At 45.8% G+C, this 18,612-nt stretch overlaps 1 protein-coding gene and 1 long non-coding RNA gene across 2 annotated transcripts; one reads left to right on the top strand and one right to left on the bottom strand.

Moving 5' to 3' along the window:
- Positions 1–105: 105 nt before the first annotated feature.
- LOC119878669 lies at positions 106–18,233 on the top strand. Its single transcript, XR_005387059.1, has 4 exons — positions 106–372; positions 14,555–14,743; positions 15,549–17,127; positions 18,137–18,233. It is a non-coding gene; the product is annotated as an uncharacterized LOC119878669 (long non-coding RNA).
- Positions 9,761–16,900, bottom strand: LOC119868902 (speedy protein E4A-like). The gene is made up of 7 exons (XM_038589257.1): positions 16,547–16,900; positions 15,855–16,049; positions 15,163–15,221; positions 14,594–14,679; positions 12,880–13,048; positions 12,636–12,734; positions 9,761–10,564 (listed from the first exon to the last, which is right to left on the bottom strand). Exons 1-6 carry the CDS (start codon positions 16,653–16,655, stop codon positions 12,675–12,677), a joined length of 678 nt encoding a protein of 225 aa, XP_038445185.1. The 5' UTR covers positions 16,656–16,900; the 3' UTR covers positions 9,761–10,564; positions 12,636–12,674.
- Positions 18,234–18,612: the final 379 nt, after the last annotated feature.

Below are 18,612 nucleotides of genomic sequence, written 5' to 3'. Positions count from 1 at the left end.
CAGGATGACCAGTGACTTCTATCATTTCTTCTTCTTCCCCAGGTCCACCGTTAACAGTCTATGGTTTTCCAAGAGCAGCAGAAAATGAATGAATCCCAGGTGAGTTTTCCTGTGTCCGTGCTTGGTTTTGTAATGCATTTCAGCAGATTTATATGGGTCCAGATTTTAAAATGGGAGTATGGAAATAAAAGACGTTATCACGTAACATGCACTTCTCACCCTGTCAGATCAGCACCTGTTGTGCCCAAGATTGCGAATGCGAGAAAACCGCCAAGGAGCCGAGGCCGATGCAAGTACATGAGGGTTTATTGAGAAGCTCGAGCTTGGGTCCAAGTACACCCGACACAGCGGAGCAGGGACTTGGAACCTGAGGTGGGTTACGGCTGGGATTTTATGGGCTGATCTAGGGGTAAGGTGGTGTTTTTCAGTAAAGCGTGGGGGTGTGAGAATCTGCAGTAAAGAGGTCTCACGAGCTCTTGCTTCCTTATTCCGATAAGGGCGTGCTTTGTGGTTTTTCGTGTAGCCGGGGGAAGGTAGAGTTCAGTACCTGGTCACAGTGGCCTGAGACGGCTACCGAAGCTACAATGACTGTACTTGTGCCAGTGTTAAGCTTGAATGGCCCTAATATTCTCAGCCTCCACACACCCAGAGTCTTTTGTCGAGTTCATGTGTGCGGAGCTACCCCTATGTGGTGGGGCTACATACGTGAGTCAGGTGCCTGATAGTCCCAGAAAAGGAGCGTACCGTGCGTTACATGATTTGAATGGAGCGTAAGAGGAAACCATTTTTGTAACTTGTGGGTTTTAAAGATTTCTTCGGACTTGAGAAACTGTCTTTGTGAAATTGATGTAGTTGTGGGTAGCTTTCCTGATGATGATCATTGAATCATTGCAACCTATGACATGTTTGTTGCTTATCTAAACTGAGGACCTGGTACATATAATTTTTCCAGGCACCAAAATACCGTGATCCAAGGAGACATATTTTCATTGTTACTAGTTTTGTCCAGGGGTAAAAGCTGAGTCGTGAGTGTAATGGCCTGCGCATCCTTCAGGTGGCTTCTGTTATTCCTACTTGTTCGGGTTGTGCAGTACATAATACAGCGAGGTATTCCCTAGTAAATATGCAGTCACTGCCGTTCCCATTTCAATTCTTAGCATCTTGATTTTGTCCTCACCCCTCTCTGGAACATATTGCTACAGATTAGCAGTGACCTGGGCCCCTGGGTGACTCAGGCAGCTAAGTGTCTGCCTTTGGCTCAGGTTATGATGCTCGGGTCCTGGGATCGAACACTGAGTTGGGCTCCCTGCTCTGTGGGTCTGCTTCTCCCTCTGTCCCTCCCCCCACTTGTGTGTGCTCTCACTCTCTTGCTCTCTCTCTCACTGTGTTGCTCACTATCAAATAATAAAAATCAATCAATCAATCAATCAATCAATCAATCAATCGCGGTGATCTCAGTACAGTCAGATGCATCAGACATCATCCAGCTCTTACCTCCCGTGATCATTCGTCTGACGTATTACTTCCACGTGTCTTTTCTTCGTGGAGTCTCCCTTTGCTTGGCTTTTAAAAAGGTTCACCTGCAGATAGTTTTGCTCTTTAGCTGATCAGGGGTGTTTGAAAAAGTAGGTGAGGGTAACCTGCAATACCTATTTTTCTGAGTATATAATATCTGGTGTTCAAAGTTTCGCCATCTTCTGGATGTGTTTGAGGTGGTTCTTTTCAATCAGGATACACAGAGACCACCCTCCAGGTGGCTAACTAAGTCTTTTAAATCATTTACTGATGGTTTCCTTGTATGTCTCTTATGTTACTGCTTTGTAATCTATGTTTTGAAGAAATTGTGTTTATCCTGTGTTTCCGGTAGTCTGGATTGTGTGGACCACGTTGCTGTCATTCTAACTTGAAGACTTTTGTCATTACCCATATGCCTTCTATAATTGGTAGTTAGCTCTGGACGTTGACCCAGTTCTGTTCAGTTCTTTTGCAAGACTTTGCTGCCCTTGACTCTCGTCCTCTTTCCCCTGGAGGCCCGTACCATCTTCCTTTGTTTTTGTGACGTTAGCATCCATTGGTTGATGTTCATTGCCAAGATCCCCCAGTTCTTTAGGGGAGACAAGGTGGTGGTATGTTACTTTACCATTTCTTTGTTTCCCAGCTAGAATACATTCCTAAAGAACAACATCTCTTTAAATAGTTCTGTGTTACTTACAGAGAGGATTATTTTCACAATATCCAGTAGGCTCCTAAGCAACTGGGATTTTTTTTTTTTTGATTCATTTTGTTACCATTATGAGCTCATGGGTTTACACATATTTTAAGTATTTCAGTACATTGAAGTCGTTTCTCTCTTTGATGTCCAAGTGGTTCTGTGTTTGACCAGAGGAATCCCTGCAGATGGGTTTCTGAGTCCTTTTGCAACATCCTCTGTGTATTTGATAGCATTCGTTTTTATTCAGCATTTTATTTTGAAAAAGCTTCAATCTTACACAACAGTCGCAAGGATCTTAGAGAACTTCCATGTTCCCTTTGCCCAGATACACCAGTTTTTTTACCTGTCCCCACATTTGCTTTATTAGCTCTCTTTGTGTGTGTGTGTGTGTGTGTGTGTGTCTGTATGTATATTTCTTACCTGAATCATTTGAGAGTGGGTGTCATCTGTCTTGTCCGTTTTCAGATTATGCCTGCTAAGATCAAGGATATTGATGGATGGATTGAATTCCGGAAGTGGAAGATTATTGTAACAGTCTCATGTAGCCAGTCTGGCTTTCTTTTGAGACGTGTTGGCATCTGATTTCACCCTTTTACTTTCAACCTATTTCCATCTTTATGCTTCAAGTGCAGATAGTTGGATCTTGCTGTTTTTAAATCCAGTCTGACAGTCTCTGCCTATTAATTGGGTTGCCTAGACCACCTTACATGTAATCTGACTATTGATATAACCAGTAAGGGTTGTAGTCTGGTTTTGTTTTCTCTTTGTACCATTGGCTTTGTTTCTTTTTTCTTCTTTTGTGAACTTCTTTCCTTTCAATGGATTGTGTATTTTTTGTGATTCTGTTTTACATCTCTTGCGGGGAGTTTAGCTCTAACACTGTTATGTTTTTATTGTTTTGGGGTTTCTGTTATGCAGCTTTAATATTTTACAGTTCATCTTCAGGTAATGTACTGTTTCACTTCAACTATAGTGAGCCTGTGGTTATTTCCATTTCTCCCCTCTTGGTCCTTATGTTGTTGTTGGCTATTACTTTTTTTTTTCTTCTTATTTAAGACTTATTATTGATTTATTCATGAAAGACACACACACACAGAGAGAGAGAGAGAGAGAGAGGGAGAGGGAGAAAGGCAGAGACACAGGCAGAGGGTGAAGCAGGCCCCATGCAGGGAGCCCGACGCGGGAGTGGATCCTGGGTCTCCAGGGTAAGGCCCTGGACTGACGGCGGGGCTAAACTGCTGAGCCACCCAGGCTGCCCGGATATTACTTTCACAGGTAGAATCAATCCCCCAAGACATTGTGATTTTTGGGTAAAGCGTTATTTTTTAAGGAATACTAAAATAACATCGTTGCCATTTCTGGTGCACTTGGTTTCTTTATGTTTTATGTCTGTCCAGATTTAGATCTCCTGTCATTTTCCTTCAGCCTGAAGGACATCCTTGAGCACTTTGAGGCTTTTTTTTTTCTTTTCCAATATTTAATTTAAATTTTAGGTAGTGAACATGCAGTGCAGTATCGGTTTCAGGAGTAGAATTCAGTGATTCATCACATATAAGACACCCGGTGCTCATCACAACAAGTGCCCTCCTTGATACTCATCCCCTATCTAGCCCCTCCTGCAATCAGCTCCCTCCATCAACCCTCAGTGTATTCTCTATCCTTAAGAGTCTTATGGTTTGTTTCCCTATCTCCCTTTTTCCCTCTTCCCATATGTTCATCTGCTTTCTTCAATTCCTCATATGAATGAGATCATACGGTATTTGTTTCTCTCTTACTTTGCTTAGGTTAGTATAGTGTACCTCTATCCATGTCATTGCAAATGGCAAGAGTCCGTTCATTTTGATGAGTAAGTAGCATTCCGTTGTGTATATACACCGCATCTTCTTTATCCATTCACTACTCAATGGACATTTGGACTCTCTTCATAGTTTGGCTGTTGTTGATAATGCTGATATATGTCAGGTTTTCTTTTAATGATGGGCGGAGACAATTCAAGACAGCAGAACCAGGTGGTAGGTTTGAGAGTGCTTTAATGGGGAGCGCTCCCTGGTGTGGCTCCCTGAAGCCGCACCCAGGCAAAGTGCAGGGGTGTTTATAAAGAGTTTTTGGCGGGAAGATGGGGCCAGGGCGGCATTCGGGTTGGGGCAAGGGTTACAGGGTGGTGGGCGTCGGGGGTGGGGTGGGGTAGGGGGGTGATCTGTGTTTTGTAAGCTAAGATAGTGTAGGGCAGCAAGGCAGCTTTGGCAGGAAGATGGGGGTGGGGCGGCAAGGCGCCTTTATTGGGAGGTTGCTGGCCTCGGGTGGGCTGTTTTGACGTCCCCAGTCTCACCAGCCCAACACTATAAACATCAGAATGCTTGAATCTGTATTTTTGCATCCTTTGGGTAAATAGTTAGCCAGTAGTGCAATTGGTGGATCCTAGGGTAGCTCTATTTTTAACTTTCTGGGGAACCTCCATACTGTTTTCCAGCATGGCTGCACCAGTTTGCATTGCCAGCAACAGTACAAGAGGGATGTTGTTTCTTGTATGTTTAATTTAATTTGGGGTTTCTGACAGGTGTTAGTTGATATCTCATCGTGGTTTTGATATCTTTCTCCGGTGATGAGTGATGTTGAGCATCTTTTCATGTGTCTGTCTTCTTTGGGTGTCTTCTTTGGAAAACTGTCTCTTCGTGTCTTCTGCCCATTTCTTAAGTGGACTATTTGCTTTTTGGATGTTGAGTTTGATAAGTCCTTTTTTATAGATTTTGGAACCCTTTTTTTGGTGGTTGTTAGGATTATTTATTTGAGAGAAAGAGAGAGCACAAGTGGAGGGAGGGGGCAGAGGGAGAGAGAGAATTCCCAAGGTGACTGAGCTCTGAGTACAGAGCTGGACTTGGGGCTTGATCCCAGGCCTCTGAGATCATGACCTGAGCTGAAATCAACAAATGAGCCACCCAGGGGCCCTGGAACATTTCTTGTAGTTGCTAATGAATTCTTTCAGCTCTCATGTCCAAAAATGCTTTTGTGTGTGTGTGTGTGTGTGTGTGTGTGTGTTTGTGCCTTGGTTTTGTTTCAAGGCAGCTTTGCTGGTTTATCTCCTGTACTTCAGGCATGTTCCTCTACTGTCTTCTCACATCTGTTCTCTTGCCGCCTGTTTGCTATTTCTTTATTGTTTGGAACCATCATCTTGTTTCTTGCATCATTTCCTTGAGGTCATTTGAGCTGTTTCCTAACCTGCCTTCACCTGCCATCCTACAGAGGCCTAGAGCTTCCTAAATATACATTTTAAATCCTAGATGTTTCATAAGTCGTGTCTGTTTCCAAGCTGTCAGAGTGTTTTTCCTCTTTGTTTCCATGTCTGCACAATCTAGTCTCTCTGCTACCCTGAGTCCATCAACTGTGTGTCCCACTTCTTAATGTTGTCCCTGTTCTAGAGCTGCTCTAATTAGATTTTAATGTCCCTTGCCCTTTTGACCTTGGTGGTTTCACTTTCTGAAATCGCTCCATGCCTATCAGCTCATGTCATTTACTAGAGTTGCAACCCCACCGCAGCACACGCGCGCAAGTGCGCACGCACACGCACACACAAACACGGTTTTTCCTTTGGCTTCTCTTTCCTCAGTTGCTCACTGTCATTAGGTGCTCCTATATAGAGATATATAGGTGCACCTATATTCATATCCTAAATTTCTCGCATCACCTGGGCTATTCCAAATCCCTGTGAGCACCCCATTACTTCAATCCTTATCTGTTTAACTTCTCCGGTATCTCCTGTGATTGATCTGTCCTCAAATCTGTATCTTCCCTGACCACCTGAGTTCTGACAGACTCCTGACCATAGCCAATGTGTTGTGGAAAGAATTTGTCTGGGTCTTCTGCCTGGATCCTGGAAGAGAGCTTCTAAATCTTTGGAATTGCCTAAGTGATGGGAGTGTTTGTTATCCTGGTAGGCCTCTTGGACCAAACCTGAGTTGATGCTAAGGATAGGGGCCGGCTATATCAGGAACACCAACAGGGTTGGGGCTTTTGAACCACTTGATATCAGCCCAATCTCTAGCGGAAGGAAGGGAGCCTGAGATTGAGTTCAGCGTATGGCCAATGATTGAATTAATCACACTCCCATAATGAAACTTCAGTAAAAATTCCGGTCACCACACTTGGGTGAGCTTCCTGACTGGTGATACACATGTATGTATGTGCCAGGAGCATGATGCATCCTGAGGACACTAAAGTGTTCTCTGCTGCTACCGTTGCCCAAGATGGTTTTCTCCAAAATGCAGGATTCATGTCATTAGCTCTTTCTTCTCCATGCTTATCTTATTTGAGCTTTAGCTCCTCTTATCTTATTGTGCTTCTCAGAAAGTTCTCCAAAGCCGTCATTTCTATGCAGTTGTTACCATTTCATCACACACTGTTTTTTTTCTTCTGCCACAAAAAAACTGGAATTGGGGGTTGTGCAAAGGACGCCTACTGTGATTGAATATTGAACACAGAATGCTTGTGTTCCCTGCACTCCTGGATCTGCTTGCCTTGGACCATCTCCTGGAATGCGTAATCTTGCCGAGTCACCTTGCCTTCATTGTAAATTTCAGATTACTGTCTAGGTCCCCATAGCGCTATCTTCCTTTTCTCCCCCCTTTTCTCCCTCAATATCTTCTCGTTTCCTACTTAAAGACATTAGCTCAGGGGGTGCCTGGGTGGCTCAGTTGGCTAAGCACCTGCCTTCAGTGGAGGTCATGATCCCGGGGCCCTGAGATGGAGCCCCAGGTCAGGCTCCCTGCTCAGTGGGGAGTCTGTTTTTTCCTTCTCCCTCCGCTCCTCCCCCTGCTTGTGTTTGCCCTCTCTCTCACCAAAATAAATAAATCTTTAAACAAAAGAAGACACCAGCTGAAGATCCTCCTTGTCTTCAGTTTTTTCTACATGAAAAATAACTGAGAGTTAGTTTTGAAAGTTAAGAAATGTGGCTGACATCTACGGAAGACCCACAGCAAATATCATCTCCATGGGGAAAACCTGAGAGCTTTTCCCCTAAGGTCAGGAACACAGAAGGTATGTCCACCCTCATCACTGCTGTTCAACACAGTACGAGAAGTCTGGGCCTCCACAGACAAGATAAAGCAGTAAAAAGCATCAGAATCCGCAAAGAAGAAGTCAAACGCACTTTCTGCAGATGCCATGATACTCTACATGGAAAGCCCCAAAGATTCTACCCCAAAATTGCTAGAACTTGTATAGGAATTCAGCAAAGTGGCAGGAAATAAAAATCCATGCACAAAAACCAGCTGCATTTCTATACACTAAGAATGAGACAGAAGAAAGAGAAATTAAGGAGTCTCCCCCGTTTCCAATTGCACCCCAAACCGTCAGATACCTAGGAATAAACCTAACCAAAGAGGCAAAGGATCTGTACTCAGAAAACTGTAGAACACTCATGAGAGAAATTGAGGAAGATACAAAGAAATGGAAAAAACGTTCTATGCTCATGGATTGTAAGAACATATGTTGTTAAGACATCTGTGCTACCTAGGGCAGTCTATACATTCCGTGCAATCCCTGTCAAAATGTCATCAACTTATTTCACAGAGTTGGAACCAATAATCCTAAAATTTGTATGGAACCAGAAAAGACCCTGAGTAGCCGCCAAAGGAGTGTCAAACAAACAAACAAACAAAACGAAAAACTGGTGGCATCACGATTTCAGACTTCAAGCTCTGTTACAAAGCAATATTCAAATGACAGCATAGTACTGGCACAAAAACAGACACATAGATCAATGGAACAGAATAGAGAATGTAGAAATGGACCTTCAACTAATCTTCGACAAGGCAGGAAAAATATCCTGTGGAAAAAAGACAGTCTCTTTAACAAACGGTGCTGTGAAAATCGGACAGCCACATGCAGAAGAATGAAAGTGGACCATTTCCTCACACCATACACAGAAATAGACTCAAAGTGGATGAAAGACCTAACTATGAGACAGGTGTCGATCAAAATGCTAGAGGAGAACACAGGCAGCAAACTCTGTGACGTCTGCTGCAGCAACGTCTTACGACACGTGTCTCCAAAGGCAAGGGAAACAACGGCAAAAATGAACTATTGGGACTCCATGAATATTGAAAGCTTTTGCCCAGCAAAGGAAACAGTCGAGGAAACCAAAAGATACCCAACACAATGGGAGAAGATATGTGCAAATGACATATCAGATAAAGGGCTAGTATCCAAGATCTATAAAGAACTTCTCAAACTCAATACCCAAAGAACAAATAATCCAACAAGAAATGGGGAGAAGAAAAAAAAGGTGCTCAGCAGTTGAGCACCTGCCTTTGGTTCAGGTCATGATTCCAGAGTCCTGGGATTGAGTCCCACATCAGGCTCCCTGCGAGGAGCCTGCTTCTCCCGCTGCCTGTGTCTCTCCCTCTCTCTCTGTGTCCCTCATGAATAAATAAACAAAATATTTTTAAAACTCAAATGGGCAGAAGACATGAACAGACATTCCGCCAAAGAGGACATACAAATGGCCGACAGACACATGAGACTACGCTCCACATGCCTCGGCATCAGGGGAATAGAAATCAAACTACACTGAGATACCACCTCACACAAGTCAGAGTGGCTAAAATTGACAAGTCAGGAAATGATAGACGTTGGCAAGGATGTGGAGAAAGGGGGACCCTTGTACACTGTTGGTGGTAACGTAAGCTAGTGTAGCTACTCTGGAGGTTCCTCAGAAAGTTCCAAATAGACCTACCGTATGACCCGGCATTTGCACTACTGGGTATTTACTCCAAAGACACAAGTGTAGTGATGCAGAGGGGCATCTGCACCCCAATGTTCATAGCAGCAATGTCCACAGGAGCCAAACTATGGAAAGAGCCCGGATGTCTACAACAGATGAATGGATCAAGAGGACGTAGTGTGTGTGTGTGTGTGTGTGTGTGTGTGTGTGTGTGTTTGTAATGGAATATTACTCATCCATCAAAACGTGAAGTCTTGCCATTTACAGCAACATGGATGGAACTAGAGGCTATTCCACTAAGCGAAAAAAATCATCGAAAGACAATTATCATATGATTTCACTTAAACATGGAATTTAAGAAACAAAGAAGAGGAGCATAGGAGAAGAGAGGAAAAAATACAAGACGATATCAGAGAGAGACACAAACCATAAGTGACTCTTAATCATAGGCAACAAATGGAGGGTCGCTGGAAGAGAGGGGAGTGGGGGAATAGGACGACTCTGTGACGGACATTCAGGAGGGACATTAAGGAGGGACTGGGTGTTACATGAGGCTGATAAATCACTGACCTCTACCTTTGTAACCAATAATCCATCATATGTTAATTAATTGAAGTGTTTGTTTTTTAAAAAGAAGAAGAATATGGAGGCCATGTCCTCTTGAAGAGAAATCAGCACTATCCACCTTAATCTAAAATAAATTCTTGACACATAGTCGTAAATATTAAAAAAAAAAAAAGGAAAGGAAAAGAAAAACGTGGCTAAATGACCACATCCCCATTAAGCGACAGTATCATTGAACAGTGAACAGATGAGACTGGTTGTGATGACCACAAACATCATGAAGGGAAGAAGACATCTCTTTATTATGATTCCCCGAGAGACACCTTTCAGTGTCCTCTTTAATAACCTAAAATAACATACAAACATGTCATCAAGGCAAGTTAAAAAATGACACCTGGTTCTCACAGTTTAATAACGAAGACTATCAAACAAACATTTACAGTTAGAAGAACATGAGGGAACTAACCCGTCTGGTTATAAGTATAACTGATGTATTATATAAGTATAATAAAAACAAAACCTATCCAGAATATGTAAACAAAGTTATAGTTATGCAGCAGCTGAAATCTCATCACAAAACTACGTTGGAACAGCATGTGTTGGAAACTATGACTGTTTCAGAACTATTTAAAATAAATACGTAAATAAAAACTAGAGAAACAAGTATAATCTAAGGGCAACATTTTCAAAATGAACAACTGAAATTCCTGACGTATGTTTGGCTGTCACAATCCTTTGGGTTCTAATTTTATATTTTGAGGTAATTTCCTCCTCACCTTTGTCCCAGTGCATGAAAAATGGGACCTCCAACCTCTACCTCAGCAGAGATTCAAATTAAGTAATGTGAAATATTTGATGGTGGCCCAGGAGGGGATGGACGTGAAAAAACCCTGGTTTCTTTTTGTCTCTCCATGGACTCCTCCATGGACTCCCAGCTCCTAGGAGTACAACACGATAACTCCATTGAGCTCGTTCTGGAAGGTCCTGGGTTCTTCTAGATTATCTGTGAAAGAAACTCCTGTGTTCCTGACTTCCTACCGAAAACGTGCGTCTCCCCGGGGCTCAGGGATCTGCAATTGAGAAAGAGAGGAAGGACGTCAGATTGTAAGGAGGCAACTCTCCAGATATAGAGATTATTCACCTTCTCAGTCCATTGTAATCAGAGTTGAGACGAATTTATAAGTCCACTTTATCCCTAATCATTCGTTCTAAACCCCAGTTCATTTTCAAGTATGACTTTTGGACTTTGGTGATCCTGGCTCCAAAAACTTCTTCATGTACCTAAGAACAGGCCCAGTCATCTACTTTATAGCCAGGGCTCTAGGTGATTCTGTTCAGGGACCAAAACAAACAACCTTGAGAGGATGTTGCTTTAGACTGGACACTCACCTTGGTCCTTTTGTGCTACTTAGAGTCTGAACTAATCACCATACCGCAAACATCACTCACACATCAACATCATGAACCATGAGTCCAGATGCCTAATCCCCCATTCTAACCCTACATCCCGATGTTCAACCATAACACCTAGTCCTAAAGTTGGTCAGTGCTATGTGGTCTGAATGTTTGTATCCCACACGCACACCCCAATCATATATTGAGATCCTAACCCACAAGGTGATGGTGCTAGATGGGGCCACTGGGATGATTAGGGCATGGGTGGGGCCCTCTTGAATGGGATTAGTGCTCTGATAAAAGAGACCCCAGTGACCTGGCTCTCCCCTTCCACCATGTGAGGACACAGCCAGAAGGTGGCAATCTGCAACCCAGGAAAGGTCTGACCAACCCAGTAAAGGTTCTGACACTCTGATCGCAGACTTGTCCCCTCCAAATTGTGAGAAATAAATGTCTGTTGTTCATAAGCCATCCATCCACTCTGTAGTCCTCTGATGTAGGAGCCTAAATGGACTAACAGAGCTATAGTTCACATGAGTTAAACCCAATCTTTACTTAATCCTCTACCCAAATCTATAAGTTTATGTGTCGATCACAATAAGCCATGCTGAAACTATTATTTCTTAAGCTTCACTTGTTCTGACAAACTTCCTTGACCAAAAACCTGAGGGGAAAGGTATAATTGAACAAAATGGGACACTGGTCCGGAAGCAGGCAGGGAACATGAAAAATGCACAGGCAATCTGGCCGTAAGCAATGTGCTTGAAAGGAAATTTGGATGAAAGCATAACTAGACATAATTTCTTTTGTATTACTAGATAGGTCGACTCTTCCATCAAATATCCTACTGTTAGACATGTACTTTGTTGTAAATAAGTCCCTGTGGTTGATACCTGTGAGGGATGAAAGGCCAAAAATGAATTAGAAAGTCTGGGGATCCCCGGGTGGCTCAGCGGTTTGGCGCCTGCCTTCGGCCCAGGGCATGATCCTGGAGTCCCGGGGTCGAGTCCCACATCAGGCTCCCTGCGTGGAGCCTGCTTCTCCCTCTGCCTATGTCTCTGCCTCTATCTCTCTGTCTCTCTCTCTGTCTCTCTCTCTCTTTCTCTGTGTCTGTGTCTCTCATGAATAGATAAATAAATTTTTTTCCTAAGATTTTTACTTATTTATTCATGAGAGGCACAGAGAGAGAGAGGCAGGCAGAGACCCAGGCAGAGGGAGAAGCAGGCTCCACGCAGGGAGCCCGACGCGGGACTGGATCCCGGGTCTTCAGGAGCACACCCCGGGATGCAAGCGACACTAAACCGCTGCGCCACCGCGGCTGGCCCGCTGTGCCACCGCGGCTGCCCTGGATAATAAACTCTTAAAAAAGAAAGAAAGAAAGTGAATACATAATTTATGGAATCAATTGAAAACTTACTCACTTTCCACAGAAAATCAACATTTCATGAAAGCTATCATTTGGGCCCCATTGCCGTGAATGGAATTATTTCAGCCATGCCTCTGTGACAAACTGGTTTCCCTAGTCTGGCCCCCACACATCTCCCTGAGGTCATGCCTATGTGTGGTTGTGAGCATGTGGCTGGGACCTGAGTCAGCGTCTGGCTGCGTGGCTGCTCGACTTTACAGTGTGTGGGAAGGCTCATGTGTGGGGCAGGGGAGAGGAGCGTGGTCTAGCAATTGGATTCCTCAGATTTCCTCAATACACAATAAGTCATGGTGCCTGGACCCGTGAGGACACAGACGTACCTCCCCTCAGGCCGATGACCTCGGGCCTCCATGGTCCCTCTAGGGTATGAGGGTGCGATCTCGCCCCCACACCCACAGATCTGGATCGAAAGCCTGGATCTGGAAGACAAAGAGATCCCTGAGAAGACAACCTCCAGGTGGACTCCCCCTCCCTCCCACTCTGCAGTCTCGTCCTGAATCCCATGTCCCTCCACGTCCCCCCCCCTTCCATTGTCCCACCCCCAAATCCCCACAGCCCACCCACCTCCTCGCACTCTTCCCTGGACACCCTGGTCCTCCATCCCATGGATCGGATGAATTGCAATCGCAGTTTGTGGAACAAGGGACGCTGGGAACGGTTCTTCCCATAAAGGAATGAAAAGATGGCTTGTTTGGGGGCCTGGTTGTCCTCTTCCATATCATTGGCCAGGTAGCTGGAGAAAGACATGAGGTTGCTGGTCAGGAGGAGCAGGACAGGAAGGACCCCCCCACCTGAGCTCAGCTTCCCAGAAAAGATGCAGTCGGCTTCCTACCCAGCGTCGTAGAGCGCCCCCCAGTCATCAAGAAGGCACGGCTGGGCAGAGACTTCTCCCGCTTTGAGGAGAAAGACAACTCACCCAGAAGCTTGAGGGCATATGCTGCTCTGTTTTCCCATCCCTGAGCCCACCCCCTTCCCTTCAGCCTGTCTGTGCACACCCCTGTCGCCCTGTGGAGCAGGGGCATGTATACAGCTCCTGCTCTATTTCTGTAGTCCTGGCTTTCCTCCCAAATGACTAATATAGGACTGGGTTCATGTAGGTGCAGTAATTCAACATGCACTTGTTTCTCTCTTCCCATCGCCTCATGGTCCCTGGCACATCAGATGTACTTTGTAAGTTTTTGTTGAATGAATAAATGAATGCTTTCTCTCACGGTCAAGGGCAATACTGATTACCTCCTCGTAGACCCGACCTAACTTAAACATTTGCAAAATGTAAGGAATTGTCTGAGTGTTTTTGAGAGCCTGGTAATATTTTGACAAGACCTGCCTCAACAGGTGTCTCGTGTAATGGGATTGGGGAAGGGGGGGAAAGGGGCAGAAGAGGGTAGTGAATGAGAAATAACGGTGGTCCAAAATGCCCATGAGACTAGAATTTTAACAGAAGTGCTACTAGGGTGCAGAAGTCAGGGAGGTTAGGGGGCATCTGAAGATTTTGGGGTTGGAATCAATCTTGAGGAAAGGTCGTTTTCTTCAGGGAGACGTGCAAAATCACCTAGACAGGAAACACAGTACAGAAACGGAGGGAAGGGGTCCTTGGAAGGATGAAACACGAAGAGGGTGCACAAGTTGGACGGAGACGAGGGGGTTGGAGCTAAGCTGGAAACTCTGACCTTGACCACTAGCACCCCTGGCCCATGAGATTGTTATGGAGCGCAGAGCAGGAGACGATGCTTTGGAAAGACTTCAGGCATATAGCACCCACTGGCTTGGGACGGATTTGTAAGAAACACCAGCGGGAGCCTTTACGACAGATCTGTGCTATGTCTTGAGGCTGAATTGAGGCATTTGTGCTGGGAATGCAGAGGAGGAGGACAGTTATGCTTGGTATTGCCATGGGAAGAAGACAGATCTCAAGGATCAGAACTGGCTGCTGCTTGAGCCTAGTTGCTTGGGGCAAGGCAGCGTCTGTTCTTTCCTTCACTCCTCTTTGGAGAGTTTTTGTTTCCTTCTCTTCAGGGGGTCTCTTAGCTGATGTTAGGGGCATTTGTGTTTGCAAATAATAGTATAAAAAACCCCTATACTCTAATTCTACTGTTTTTATACACAGACTAAACAGCTCAAAAAAAAAAAAAAGATAAATGAATAAATAAATAAAACCCGCAAGATTTAAAGAGTTACAAACAGGTTGAAAAAAAGAGCCGAAAGATCAGAGTCCCACTTCTGCCCTCCTTCCTCCCAGGTTATTGACTACTGCTGATGGATGAGGCGAAATACTCACAGTGCCAGGAAGAAATGAATTCGCTGGTACTGCCAGGAGAAGAGACCAGCGCGGCTAAAATAGGCGATGACCATGGACAAGAGATACTGGCGGAAAGAGGAGAAAAGCCGTCATAGAAGGGTCCCATCCTGGGAGAGGAAGACCAGTGAGGTGAGGGGACAGGAGGCTGGAGCAGGTGGTGCCTCTTTGACATGTTGGGTGAACCTGCTTCTTTGGTGTCAGACAGTTGGTTACAAACTGGGGAAGGCAAGGGAAGAGTTTCAGGTGCTCCCAGGACGGGAGGTTGTGCTGGTTTGAGGGCTTGTGTTTAGGACAGCCAGCTTCAGGAGGGTCTTTGATAAGCTGGAGCCAAAGGAAGCCCCCCAAGAGCAGAGAGGCAAAGGGACTTAAGGTAGCAACAGCCAGAGGGGCACACCTGGTGCTCAGGTCCCAGGGATTCTGCAAAAGCCACGAGGTCCCCGACCAGAAGTCTTGGTAGGCATGAGGTTGGAGAGAGGGTTGAGGAGGCTTTCCCCTGCCCCAGGACAGGTGTTGGAGCAAGAGTCTATCTTAGTGGAGAACAACAATACCTTGTCGGATACTCTCAGATCTTTGTCCCAGGCCAGAAATCTTTTAATGACAGGATCCTCTGTGAAAAGAGGGCAGATGTCTGTCAAGTTGGCAACTGGAATGGGGTTACTGTGGGAACGTTCCAGAGCAAAGAGAACAGTACCTCCCCTGGGGAAGTTTCAGGATGTAGCCAAGGGTGAGGCTGATGGGCAGAGGGGAGAAAAGACCATGGACTGGCCAAGAAAAGTTGGCGGCTCCCCCTTGTCGGGTGACTGAGAGAGAGGCAGGTGTCAGCAGTGCATCTGCAGGATGGGATCTGAAGTAAGTAGTGATGCTGTCTCATCATGCATGGATGTGCCACTGCAGAGACCATAACATCATCCGCTGTCATTTTCTCATTCCACAGTGGCATCGGGGTACAAAGATGGCCTGTCCTCCCCTCCCCGCCCCCGCCCCGACACAGCCGAAGGCACTTAGATTCAAAAGGCCAGTAAGCGCTAAGATGTCTCAGGAGTGCAACTGCAGCTAAGCTTTCTCATCCCTCTGTCATTTTTAAGTGTCCCCGATGAGGGGTCAGTATGGAGTCCTCCAAGGATGGAGAGAGAGAGCTCAGCGACCTGCAAAGAATTATTTTCCATTGGAAAAGCGTCGCCGTTGGAAGTTTCTGGTGTTTTCAGGAAAAAAGAATAAGGTTGGAGGGTGCTGTTCCTACCGAGCAGCCTGTTGAACGCCTCGTGGTGCTCAGGGAGCACTGAAGATAGCCGCTGTCTCTTCAGCTTCATCTTGAGGCCACTCAGTGTCTCCACCACCCAGATGTCGTTGGCCTCAGGGGCTGTCTCCTCATCGGATTCGATGTCTCTCTTCCTTCCGCGGGACTGAGGCAAGGGGCAGGGGTCTACAAAGGGGGCTGAGTGAAGAAACCAGGCTACAGTACAAAGCTTCTGTCTTTGGAATTCAGCCACGCTTTCCACACCCCCAAACCCAAACTCCCTCTTCATTTCTCTGTGGCCTCATAGATGATTGGCCTCTCCAAAACCACCTTCATCTTTGTCCTTCATTCATATGCATTTGCCCCCATTCATCTTTGCCACTGTTTCATACCTCCCACCACGCCCTCAAAACTCTTCCTGGTAGATCATTTCTCCCATGAGGATAATGGGATAATTTCCTGTCTTCCTTTATCTCCTCTTTGGATGTCATCTCCTAACCCTCCTTCCTTGCTTCCTGGGTTTTCCTTCCAGTGCGATACCCTTGTCCCCGGCTCCCGTGCTCTCTTCTCCAATCCCTGGCTTTCTGAATCTCTCCTGTCACGTGCAGTCTAGTCAGACACACCTTCCTGGCTTCTGTACCCATTTGTACTCACTAGTCAAGCCTGTCAAGTCCCTTCTCCTCCTGCTTCCTCACCTGATGGTCCTGGGCTTTCTTCATCTACCACGGCCTCCGGGGGGTACCCTGATGTGCTAGGCTGGGGGCTCTGGCCCTCAGACTGGGCGGACGGTTGACAACTGGCCATGATTTCTCCCAAGCTCTTTGTGCCCTCCCAGGAGACTCAGACCCTCCTCTTCTCAAACTCCCCTTCTGGCTTCTGGGTGAACCCAAGCCCTGTTATCCCTTCTCTAAGCCGGGGCCAAGCTAGGAGTATGGACATGCTCTGCGAAGATGCTCTTGTCCACCTCCGTTGCCAAGAACCATGGAGTCCAGTCTTTCCAATCAGGAAGGTCAGAAGCCTCTGATGTCATGCACCATTCCAGCCTGGCAGCCATTTGAAGGAAGACACGTGCAACTGCGAGACCGAGGTCCACTTCTGGAGTTCAGGATCAAGGCTATCTCATGTCGCCGATCCAGCCTGCAACCGTCCTCCAAAACTGTCCTCGGGGTGTCTGGATCACTCTACTCCTCTCCAGCAGATGCGGGGCTCTCTGCATCCTTCTATTCCTGTTTCACGGTGCAGTCTGGCAGCAGAGGGAGGAAACAGACGAGGGAAGGTAAGATCTTACAAGAGTGAAATAAGTATGTAGGGAAGGTCCAGGCACATGGACTTGTTGGATTGAAAAGTTAGTTTACGTCGCTTAATTTGGCAGAGCTCTCTCACTTGTTTTACTGATGCTGTGTTGGGGATTCTGTGCTGGGGAGCGTTCATGCTCTACTCTCCTCGGTGTCCCTGAGCCCGAGAGGTATTTTGAGAGCCTACTCCTAGAAAATTGTACGTGTGCTCCCACACACATCAGATGCTGTCCCCGACTTCAGAAGTCCATGGATCACCCAAAACCTGCCCCTTGATTGCAGTTAATCAGCTCTAGCTTGCATGTAAAATTTTGAGCATGTGTATTACCCTTGACCTAGGAATTTCACTACTCCTTGTGTATCCTATGAATAAACTGTGACGTGCCCACAAAGGCTGAGTGGAAAAACCTCCAATTGGAGGCAGAATCTGTTTTATTGAGAAGGTGGGAAGCCCCCAGGAGCACAGATGCAGTCACAAAATAACTGACTGGCTGTCCTGTGGTATCAGGGGAAGCTTCTTCCACACCTCGTACCTCCTTCCTCTGCTTTTCACCTGGGCATCTGAGTCTTGCTTGCTCTTTCCTTCTTTTGGTGATAAAATAACACAACATAAAATACAGCATTTTAATCACTGGTGAGCGTATCATTAAGTGGCCTTAAGCACATTTGCGTTGTTGTGCTGCCATCAGCAACTTCCGTCTCTAGAACTTGGTCATCTTCCCTCAAACTGGAAGTCTGCACCCATTGAAGCCCCATATCAGGCTCCCTGCTCATGGGGCGCCTGCTTTCCTCTCTCCCCGCTGCCTGTGTTCTCTCTCTCACTCTCTCTCTCATTCAAATAATGAATGAAAACTCAAGAAAAAAAAAAAAATCACACAACAACAACACCTGCCCTCTCCACTAAGTCACAGCTAGCCAGGGGCTGCTCACCCTGGCCTGTCATTCTCTAGTGAGTAATGGTTTCTGTGTTTCCCTTCTGTGACCCTTAAGACCTAGAGACACCCTAGGAAGACGGCTTGCAGTGCTAACTCACAGAACAGAATTCTGGGATTGGGGAGACGGGAAGAGGTTCTGGATACCGACTTCGAAGATCTGGTGTCTGAAGCTCAGTGTTAAAGGTAAATCTTAGTCTTTGACTTTTATACTCCCCTGCACCCTGGCTGACATATACTTGGTGGGTCCCAAAGTCAGGTTAAGGTGTATCGTCTGTTATTATCGCCTCTTTGAAATGTTCTGAAATGGTGTCTACTTACCAATTTGCCCATGTTGGTTTGCAATCTTGTTTTCAATCAAGATCTATCCTTTATAGACATTTGCAGGAGGAATGTGTCCTCCTTTTCTTGCTGCGTGGAGAGAGCAGGGTACTAGGATTTGTTTTCTGGAAACAAGGATTGTTGAAACCCAAAAAGACCAAAGCGGACCCCAGGATTCACTTCAGCGTTTTTGATTCAAATCCTGTAACCTAT

Source organism: Canis lupus, unplaced genomic scaffold, assembly GCF_011100685.1.
Source record: "Canis lupus familiaris isolate Mischka breed German Shepherd unplaced genomic scaffold, alternate assembly UU_Cfam_GSD_1.0 chrUn_S1798H1995, whole genome shotgun sequence".
NCBI classification, from domain to species: Eukaryota; Metazoa; Chordata; class Mammalia; order Carnivora; family Canidae; genus Canis; species Canis lupus.
The sequence above is the reverse complement of the archived record's forward strand: the minus strand, read 5'-3'. Positions and strand labels throughout refer to the sequence as shown.

Bases quoted from the DNA above. Each gene is read 5' to 3' on its own strand.
- LOC119868902 (XM_038589257.1), bottom strand. From the start codon at position 16,655: ATGGCCAGTTGTCAACCGTCCGCCCAGTCTGAGGGCCAGAGCCCCCAG. The intron at 16,050-16,546 runs GTGAGGAAGCAG...TTCTTCACTCAG, and splicing joins AGAAAGCCCAGGACCATCAG to CCCCCTTTGTAGACCCCTGC. The intron at 14,680-15,162 runs GTATTGTTGTTC...TCTTTCCGCCAG, and splicing joins ATCTGAGAGTATCCGACAAG to TATCTCTTGTCCATGGTCAT.